The sequence below is a fragment of the Nerophis lumbriciformis genome, linkage group LG37 (assembly GCF_033978685.3).
Source record: "Nerophis lumbriciformis linkage group LG37, RoL_Nlum_v2.1, whole genome shotgun sequence".
In the NCBI taxonomy this organism is placed as follows: domain Eukaryota; kingdom Metazoa; phylum Chordata; class Actinopteri; order Syngnathiformes; family Syngnathidae; genus Nerophis; species Nerophis lumbriciformis.
Window position 1 is genome coordinate 802119 of NC_084584.2, and position 10382 is coordinate 812500.

Sequence of the window (10382 nt, forward strand, 5' to 3'; positions counted from 1 at the left end):
TCCACACAGATCTTCTCTAGATCAGTCAGGTTTCTGGGCTGTCGCTGAGTAACACAGACTTTCAGCTCCCTCCAAAGATTTTCAATTGGATTTAGGTCTGGAGACTGGCTAGGCCACTCCAGAACCTTGATATGGTTCTTACAAAGCCACTTCTTGGTTTTCCTGGCTGTGTGCTTTGGGTCATTGTCATGTTGGAAGATCCAGCCACGACTCATCTTCAATGATCTGACTGAGGGAAGGAGGTTTTTGGCCAAAATCTCACAATACATGGCTGCAGTCATCCTCTCCTTAATACAGTACAGTCGTCCTGTCCCATGAGCAGAAAAACACCCCCAAAGCATGATGCTACCACCCCCATGCTTCACAGTAGGGATGGTGTTCTTGGGATGCTACGCATCATTCTTCTTCCTCCAAACACGCATAGTGGAATTATGACCAAAAAGGTCAATTTTGGTCTCATCTGTCCACAAAACTTTCTCCCATGACTCCTCTGGATCATCCAAATGGTCATTGGCAAACTTAAGACGGGCCTTAACATGTGCTGGTTTAAGCAGGGGAACCTTCCGTGCCATGCATGATTTCAAAGCATGACGTCTTATTGTATTACCAACAGTGACCATGGAAACAGTGGTCCCAGCTCTTTTCAGGTCATTGACCAAGTCCTGCCGTGTAGTCCTGGGCTGATTCCTCACCTTCATTAGCATCATTGAGACCCCACGAGGTGATATCTTGCATGGGGCTCCACTCCCATTGAGATTGACCGTCATGTTTAGCTTCTTCCATTTTCTAATGATTGCTCCAACACTGGACCTTTTTTCACCAAGCTGCTTGGCAATTTCTCCGTAGCCCTTTCCATCCTTGTGGAGTTGTACAATTTTGTCTCTGGTGTCTTTGGACAGCTCTTTGCTCTTAGCCATGCTGAATGTTTGGGTCTTACTGATTGTATGGGGTGGACAGGTGTCTTTATGCAGGTAACGACCTCACACGGGTGCATCTGATTCAGGATAATACAGTGGAGTGGAGGAGGACTTTTAAAGGCGGACTAACAGGTCTTTGAGGGTCAGAATTCTAGCCGATAGACAGGTGTTCAAATACTTATTTTCAGCTGTATCACACGAATAAATTGTTAAAAAATCATAGATTGTGATTTCTGGATTTTTCTTTTTAGGTTATCTCTCATACAGTGGACATGCACCTACCGTGAACATTTCAGACCCCTCCATGATTTCTAAGTGAGAGAACTTGCAAAATAGCAGGGTGTTCAAATACTTATTTTCTTGACTGTATATATATATATATATATATATAATTTAAAATATATATATATATATAGCTAGAATTCTCTGAAAGCCAAGTATTTCTTATATATATATATATATATATATATATATATATATATATATATATATATATATATATATATATATATATATATATATATATATATATATATATATATATATATATATCTTAACCACATGTGCTATGCAGGAAGTAGTACTGGACCACATGTTCTATGCAGGAAGTAGTACTGGACCTCTTGTTCTATGCAGAAAGTAGTACTAGACCACATGTTCTATGCAGGAAGTAGTACTGGACCTCTTGTTCTATGCAGGAAGTAGTACTGGACCTCTTGTTCTATGCAGAAAATAGTACTAGACCACATGTTCTATGCAGGAAGTAGTACTGGAACACATGTTCTATGCAGGAAGTAGTACTGGACCACATGTTCTATGCAGGAAGTAGTACTGGACCACATGGTCTATGCAGGAAGTACTCCTGATGACTGGCAGGGGGCAGTCATGTCTTCACAAAAAAAACATTATTTGCTAAAAGTTGTTCATTGACATGTGAACTCTCTCTCTCTCTCTCTGTGTGTGTGTGTGTGTGTGTGTGTGTGTGTGTGTGTGTGTGTGTGTGTGTGTGTGTGTGTGTGTGTGTGTGACACAAATATTAACTGTCCAAAGTACATTAGTACGTTCTAGAATGTAAAGTCCAAACAAGTCCTTACATTGCCTGCCAGTTCAGTAGCACGTTAGCGTGGTCATTAGCACGTTAGCGTGGTCATTAGCACGTTAGCGAGGTCATTAGTCTTTTAGCGTTGTCATTAGCACGTTAGCGTTGTCATTAGCGCGTTAGCGAGGTCATTAGTCTTTTAGCGGGGTCATTAGTACGTTAGTGTGGTCATTAGTCTTTTAGCGTTGTCATTAGCACGTTAGCGAGGTAATTAGTCTTTTAGCGTGGTCATTAGCACGTTAGCGAGGTCATTAGTCTTTTAGCGTTGTCATTAGCACGTTAGCGAGGTCATTAGTCTTTTAGCGTGGTCATTAGCACGTTAGCGAGGTCATTAGTCTTTTAGCGTTGTCATTAGCACGTTAGCGAGGTCATTAGTCTTTTAGCGTTGTCATTAGCACGTTAGCGAGGTCATTAGTCTTTTAGCGTTGTCATTAGCACGTTAGCGAGGTCATTAGTCTTTTAGCGTTGTCATTAGCACGTTAGCGAGGTCATTAGTCTTTTAGCGTTGTCATTAGCACGTTAGCGAGGTCATTAGTCTTTTAGCGTTGTCATTAGCACGTTAGCGAGGTCATTAGTCTTTTAGCGTTGTCATTAGCACGTTAGCGAGGTCATTAGTCTTTTAGCGTTGTCATTAGCACGTTAGTGTGGTCATTAGTCTTTTAGCGTTGTCATTAGCACGTTAGCGAGGTCATTAGTCTTTTAGCGTTGTCATTAGCACGTTAGCGAGGTCATTAGTCTTTTAGCGTTGTCATTAGCACGTTAGCGAGGTCATTAGTCTTTTAGCGTGGTCATTAGCACGTTAGCGAGGTCATTAGTCTTTTAGCGTTGTCATTAGCACGTTAGCATGATGATTAGCACGTTAGTGTTTAGTTATTAGCACGTTAGCGTGACGATTAGCACGTTAGTGTTTAGTGATTAGCACGTCAGCGTAGTGATTAGCACGTTAGCGTGGTCATTAGTCTTTTAGCGTTGTCATTAGCACGTTAGTGTGGTCATTAGTCTTTTAGCGTTGTCATTAGCACGTTAGCGAGGTCATTAGTCTTTTAGCGTGGTCATTAGCACGTTAGCGAGGTCATTAGTCTTTTAGCGTGGTCATTAGCACGTTAGCGAGGTCATTAGTCTTTTAGCGTGGTCATTAGCACGTTAGCGAGGTCATTAGTCTTTTAGCGTGGTCATTAGCACGTTAGCGAGGTCATTAGTCTTTTAGCGTTGTCATTAGCACGTTAGCGAGGTCATTAGTCTTTTAGCGTTGTCATTAGCGCGTTAGCGAGGTCATTAGTCTTTTAGCGTTGTCATTAGCACGTTAGCGAGGTCATTAGTCTTTTAGCGGGGTCATTAGCACGTTAGCGTGGTCATTAGTCTTTTAGCGTTGTCATTAGCACGTTAGCGAGGTAATTAGTCTTTTAGCGTGGTCATTAGCACGTTAGCGTTGTCATTAGCACGTTAGCGAGGTCATTAGTCTTTTAGCGTTGTCATTAGCACGTTAGCGAGGTCATTAGTCTTTTAGCGTGGTCATTAGCATGTTAGCGAGGTCATTAGTCTTTTAACGTGGTCATTAGCACGTTAGTGTGGTCATTAGCACGTTAGCGAGGTAATTAGTCTTTTAGCGTTGTCATTAGCACGTTAGTGAGGTCATTAGTCTTTTAGCGTGGTCATTAGCACGTTAGTGTGGTCATTAGCACGTTAGTGAGGTCATTAGTCTTTTAGCGTGGTCATTAGCACGTTAGCGTTGTCATTAGCACGTTAGCGTGGTCATTAGCACGTTAGCGTGGTCATTAGCACGTTAGCGAGGTAATTAGTCTTTTAGCGTTGTCATTAGCACGTTAGTGAGGTCATTAGTCTTTTAGCGTGGTCATTAGCACGTTAGCGTTGTCATTAGCACGTTAGCGAGGTCATTAGTCTTTTAGCGTGGTCATTAGCACGTTAGCGTTGTCATTAGCACGTTAGTGAGCTCATTAGTCTTTTAGCGTTGTCATTAGCACGTTAGCGAGGTCATTAGTCTTTTAGCGTGGTCATTAGCACGTTAGCGAGGTCATTTGTCTTTTAGCGTGGTCATTAGCACGTTAGCGAGGTCATTAGTCTTTTAGCGTTGTCATTAGCACGTTAGCATGATGATTAGCATGTTAGTGTTTAGTGATTAGCACGTCAGCGTAGTGATTAACACGTTAGCGTGGTCATTAGCACGTTAGCGTGGTGTTAGCCTATGTGATGCTAAATGTTTAATACCGTGTATATAAGAGTGTTGTAACACCAAGTAGTACTAAGTAGTACTAAGTAGTACTAAGTAGTACTAAGTAGTACTAAGTAGTACTAAGTAGTACTGTAGTATTTGTATTCTTGCCCGACACCCGTGCTAATTGCTAACGCTGGCCGCTGCCTGCTGAGACCCCGCCCCCTGGCAGGCTGGTTGGCATGCACGATGGCGCCGGCGGATGTTGTCAATGATGTCGTCAATGATGTCATCGATGCTGTCGTCTTCCTGCTGTGGCGCAGACCAAACAAGCAACATGTCTGCCCCTCACTTCCTGCTGCCACCAATTCTAGCCTCAGGTGATGGCGCCCAGCCCACCAATCACAGCGCTCCCTGCCTGAGAGAGAGGCTCATCTGTGCCAGGGGTGTGTGTGTGTGCATGTGTGAGTGTGTGTGTGTGTGTGTGATGTTGGAGGAAGAACAGAAGGTTCCAGCAGGATGTTGTCAACTTAAATGTGTTGAAATCACACACACTGTAGAGGTCAGAGGTCATTTCTCAGGTGAATTGTAAAGTACACACACACACACACGCACACGCACACACGCACACACACACGCACACACACGCGCACACACACACACGCCAGGACAAAACAAACAATGACACAAATTAGGAGGATCAGCGGGGGCGGGACAGAGAGAGAGAGAGAGAGAGAGAGAGAGAGAGAGAGAGAGAGAGAGAGAGAGAGAGAGAGAGAGAGAGCGTGAATCGATGTGCGCAGGCGCAAAGAGGCTCCTCAGACGGACGTTGGACAAAGTTGTGTGACTGAGTGTGTGTTGCGTGTAGTTGTGTGTCCGTGGAGGAACATGTCGCTGACATTGTGGGTACGTCACTTCTCTCTTTTCACCTCCGTCGTCTTCTCGTCGCGGCGTGCGCGCGCGCGCGCGGACTTTGACTGAGCCGATATGACGAGAACGCGCGCGACGCGGCTATTAACGCTGCTGCTGCTGATGATGATGATGATGATGTTTGATGAGGGGATGAAGATGGAATAAGGGTGGGGGAGGGGCGCTACATTTGTGTTTGCGCTGCGCATGCGCTTGTCGTTACGGTAACTACACACACACACACCATTGATTGGAGCTTGTCTGGCAATGGACCAATGAGAGGCTGCACAGGCGTAGAGTCCCGCCCCCCTTATGAAGATCCCATCATTACGTGATAGAACGTGACAATTGGTCCTAAGCCCCGCCCACTGGACTGTGTGCAGGTGCTAATGGCGTGGTGCGGGTGGCGCTGTGATGTCATCAGGGCGTACGTCTTCCAGGCCAGCCGACCTGCGGAGGGCGGCGAGGCCCCGCCCCCAAACGCCAAAGGTGAGGAGGTGCTCGGTTCCGTCCCGGCGGCCCACACTGAGACCGTGTGTCGCCCCCCCCCCAGTGGTCTCCCAGTGGGTCAGCTCAGCAGGGTCCTGCAAGGGGCGGTGCTTCGAGCTGGAGGAGGCGGAGCCACCAGGGTGTCGCTGTGACAATTTGTGTAAGACCTACTACAGCTGCTGCTCCGACTTTGACCACCACTGTCTGAAAACAGGTGAGTCACATCACCACAACTGTCAGGTGAGTCACATGACCGCCACTGTCAGGTGAGTCACATGACCACCACTGTCAGGTGAGTCACATGACCGCCACTGTCAGGTGAGTCACATGACCGCCACTGTCAGGTGAGTCACATGACCACCACTGTCAGGTGAGTCACATGACCACCACTGTCAGGTGAGTCACATGACCTCAACTGTCAGGTGAGTCACATGACCACCACTGTCAGGTGAGTCACATGACCGCCACTGTCAGGTGAGTCACATGACCACCACTGTCAGGTGAGTCACATGACCACCACTGTCAGGTGAGTCACATGACCACCACTGTCAGGTGTGAGTCACATGACCACCACTGTCAGGTGAGTCACATGACCGCCACTGTCAGGTGTGAGTCACATGACCACCACTGTCAGGTGAGTCACATGACCGCCACTGTCAGGTCAGTCACATGACCACCACTGTCAGGTGAGTCACATGACCACCACTGTCAGGTGTGAGTCACATGACCGCCACTGTCAGGTGAGTCACATGACCGCCACTGTCAGGTGAGTCACATGACCGCCACTGTCAGGTGAGTCACATGACCGCCACTGTCAGGTGAGTCACATGACCGCCACTGTCAGGTGAGTCACATGACCGCCACTGTCAGGTCAGTCACATGACCGCCACTGTCAGGTGAGTCACATGACCGCCACTGTCAGGTGAGTCACATGACCACCACTGTCAGGTGAGTCACATGACCACCACTGTCAGGTGAGTCACATCACCACAACTGTCAGGTGAGTCACATGACCACCACTGTCAGGTGAGTCACATGACGACCACTGTCAGGTGAGTCACATGACCGCCACTGTCAGGTGAGTCACATGACCACCTCTGGCAGGTGAGTCACATGACCGCCACTGTCAGGTGAGTCACATGACCGCCACTGTCAGGTGAGTCATATGACCGCCACTGTCAGGTGAGTCACATGACCACCACTGTCAGGTGAGTCACATGACCGCCACTGTCAGGTGAGTCACATCACCACAACTGTCAGGTGAGTCACATGACCGCCACTGTCAGGTGAGTCACATGACCGCCACTGTCAGGTGTGAGTCACATGACCACCACTGTCAGGTGAGTCACATGACCACCACTGTCAGGTGAGTCACATGACCGCCACTGTCAGGTGAGTCACATGACCACCACTGTCAGGTGAGTCACATGACCACCACTGTCAGGTGAGTCACATGACCGCCACTGTCAGGTGAGTCACATCACCACAACTGTCAGGTGAGTCACATGACCGCCACTGTCAGGTGAGTCACATGACCGCCACTGTCAGGTGTGAGTCACATGACCACCACTGTCAGGTGAGTCACATGACCACCACTGTCAGGTGTGAGTCACATGACCACCACTGTCAGGTGAGTCACATGACCACCACTGTCAGGTGAGTCACATGACCACCACTGTCAGGTGAGTCACATGACCACCACTGTCAGGTGAGTCACATGACCACCACTGTCAGGTGAGTCACATGACCACCGCTGTCAGGTGAGTCACATGACCACCACTTAGCATAAAAGGCAGCTTAATTGGTCTCGTTTTTCTTCATTTAATCTTTGCTTAGTTGTTTTGATCTTAGCTTAGTTTATTTCAGCTCAGCTTTGTTGATTTTAGCTTAGTTTATCTTAGCTCAGTTTATCTTAGCTTACTTTTTTTTAGCTTAAATTATCTTATTTACCTTAATTCAACTTATTTTATCTTAGTTTATTTGAGAGCAGCTTAGTTGATCTGAGCTTAGTTTTGCATATTTCAGCTGAGTTTATCTTAGCGCAATTAGCTTGTTTTAGCTTAGTTTATCTTACCTTAGTTTATCATATCTCAGCTTCGTCTATTATAGTTTAGTTTATCACAGCTTAGTTTATCTTAGTTTATTTTAGCCTAGTTTAGCCTATCTTAGCTTAGTTGATCTTATCTGAGCTTATTTTAGGTTTGTTTATTTTAGCTGAGTTGATCTTAGCTTAGTTTAGCTTAGCTTATTTTAGCTTTGTTTATTTTCGCTGAGTTTATCTTAGCTTAGTTTATCTTGGCTTAGCTTGTATTAGTTTAGTTTAGTTTATCTTCGCTTTGTTTACCTTCCATCCATCCATCCATTTTCTACCGCTTGTCCCTTATTTTAGCTTAATTTGTCTTATTTTAACCAAAATTATCTTGGCGTAGCTTATTTTAACTTAGTTTATTTTACCTTTGTTTAGGTAAGTTTAGGTTAGCTCTATTTTTATCTAGGCTTGGTTTAACTTAATTTAGTTATTCTTATCTTATAATAGCTGAGTTCATTTTAGTTGATCTTATATTAGTTTAGTTCACCTTAATTTAGTTTATTTTAGCTGATCTTATCTTAGTTTATCTCAACTGATTTTTTCTCAGAATATCTCAGCCAATCTTATCTTAGTTTAGTTTTGGCTGAATTTATCTTAGCTGATCTTATCTTGTTTTACCTTAGTTCATCTTATCTTAGTTGATTTTAGCTGATCTTATCTTAGTTTATCTCAGTTTTGTTGATCTTAACTGGTCTTATCTCACTTTAGTTGATCTTGGCTGATTTTACCTTAGTTGAGCTGATCTTACCTTAGTTGAGCTGATCTTATCTTATTGATCTTACCTTAGTTGAGCTGATCTTATCTTATTGAGCTGATCTTAGTTGAGCTGATTTTAGATGATTTGATCTTACCTTAGTTGAGCTGTTCTTATCTTAGTTGAGCTGATCTTAGTTGAGCTGATCTTACCTTAGTTGAGCTGTTCTTATCTTAGTTCAGCTGATCTTAGATGAGCTGATCTTACCTAAGTTACGGTGATCTTATCTTAGTTGAGCTGATCTTACCTTAGATGATCTTATCTTAGTTGAGCTGATCTTACCTTAGTTGAGCTGATCTTACCCTAGTTGAGCTGATCTTACCTTAGTTGAGCTGATCTTACCCTAGTTGAGCTTACCTTAGTTGAGCTGATCTTACCTTAGCTAATCTTATCTTAGTTGAGCTGATCTTATCTTAGTTTAGCTGATCTTACCTTAGCTGATCTTATCTTAGTTGAGCTGATCTTACCTTAGTTGAGGTTACCTTAGTTGAGCTGATCTTACCTTAGCTAATCTTATCTTAGTTGAGCTGATCTTATCTTAGTTTAGCTGATCTTACCTTAGTTGAGCTTACCTTAGTTGAGCTGATCTTACCTTAGCTAATCTTATCTTAGTTGAGCTGATCTTACCTTAGTTGATCTTACCTTAGTTGAGCTGTTCTTATCTTAGTTGAGCTGATCTTACCTTAGTTGATCTTACCTTAGTTGAGCTGTTCTTATCTTAGTTGAGCTGATCTTAGATGAGCTGATCTTACCTTAGTTACGGTGATCTTATCTTAGTTGAGCTGATCTTACCTTAGATGAGCTGATCTTACCTTAGTTGAGCTGATCTTATCTTATTGATCTTACCTTAGTTGAGCTGATCTTATCTTATTGAGCTGATCTTAGTTGAGCTGATTTTAGATGATTTGATCTTACCTTAGTTGAGCTGTTCTTATCTTAGTTGAGCTGATCTTAGTTGAGCTGATCTTACCTTAGTTGAGCTGTTCTTATCTTAGTTGAGCTGATCTTAGATGAGCTGATCATACCTAAGTTACGGTGATCTTACCTTAGTTGAGCTGATCTTACCTTAGACGATCTTATCTTAGTTGAGCTGATCTTACCTTAGTTGAGCTGTTCTTATCTTAGTTGAGCTGATCTTAGATGAGCTGATCTTACCTTAGTTACGGTGATCTTATCTTAGTTGAGCTGATCTTATCTTAGTTGAACTGATCTTACCTTAGTTGAACTTATTTTAGTTGAGCTGATCTTACCTTAGCTGATCTTATCTTAGTTGAGCTGATCTTACCTTAGTTGAGCTGATCTTACCTTAGCTAATCTTATCTTAGTTGAGCTGATCTTATCTTAGTTGAGCTGATCTTACCTTATTTGAGCTTACCTTAGTTGAGCTGATCTTATCTTAGTTGAGCTGATCTTACCTTAGTTGAGCTTACCTTAGTTGAGCTGATCTTATCTTAGTTGAACTGATCTTACCTTAGTTGAACTTATTTTAGTTGAGCTGATCTTACCTTAGTTGAGCTTACCTTAGTTGAGCTGATCTTATCTTAGTTGAGTTGATCTTACCTTAGTTGATCTGATGTTGGAGTTAGTCGAGCAGTGCTGATGTGAGTGTGTGTGTGAGCAGCGGGCGGGTTCGAGTGCCGGCAGGAGCGTTGTGGCGAGGGGAGGAGGGAGGAGCTCGCCTGCCAGTGTGACCAGGACTGCCTGGAGCGAGGCGACTGCTGCTCCAACTACAAGGCGGCGTGCAAAGGTACTCGCCCTCGCCCTCGCCAACCTGCCGCTGAGTCTGCTTCACCACTTGTCCTGTGTTTTGGAGGTGAGGAGGCGTGGCTCCAAGGAGACTGCGAGGACATCGGCGGCGCCGAGTGTCCCGCCGGGTGAGTACGCTGTGCTAATTGGGCGGAGGGGGAGTATGCAAATGATATGCAAATGAGCGCCGTGGCCCCCGCAGCTTCGTC

General features: G+C 44.6%; 1 protein-coding gene across 3 annotated transcripts in view; it reads left to right on the forward strand.

The window, feature by feature from the left end:
- The first annotated feature begins 4943 nt into the window (after window positions 1-4943).
- Window positions 4944-10382, forward strand: part of LOC133577479 (autotaxin-like) — a 25750-nt gene continuing 20311 nt past the window's right edge. For all 3 annotated transcript variants that reach the window (XM_072912618.1, XM_072912619.1, XM_072912620.1), the window contains exons 1-6: window positions 4944-5092; window positions 5479-5584; window positions 5649-5798; window positions 10049-10174; window positions 10241-10301; window positions 10376-10382. The exon at window positions 10376-10382 is cut by the window's right edge and continues 91 nt beyond it. In XM_072912618.1, the coding sequence (XP_072768719.1) occupies window positions 5075-5092; window positions 5479-5584; window positions 5649-5798; window positions 10049-10174; window positions 10241-10301; window positions 10376-10382 (468 nt within the window). In that variant the 5' untranslated portion in view covers window positions 4944-5074. The remainder of the gene's footprint in view (window positions 5093-5478; window positions 5585-5648; window positions 5799-10048; window positions 10175-10240; window positions 10302-10375) is intronic.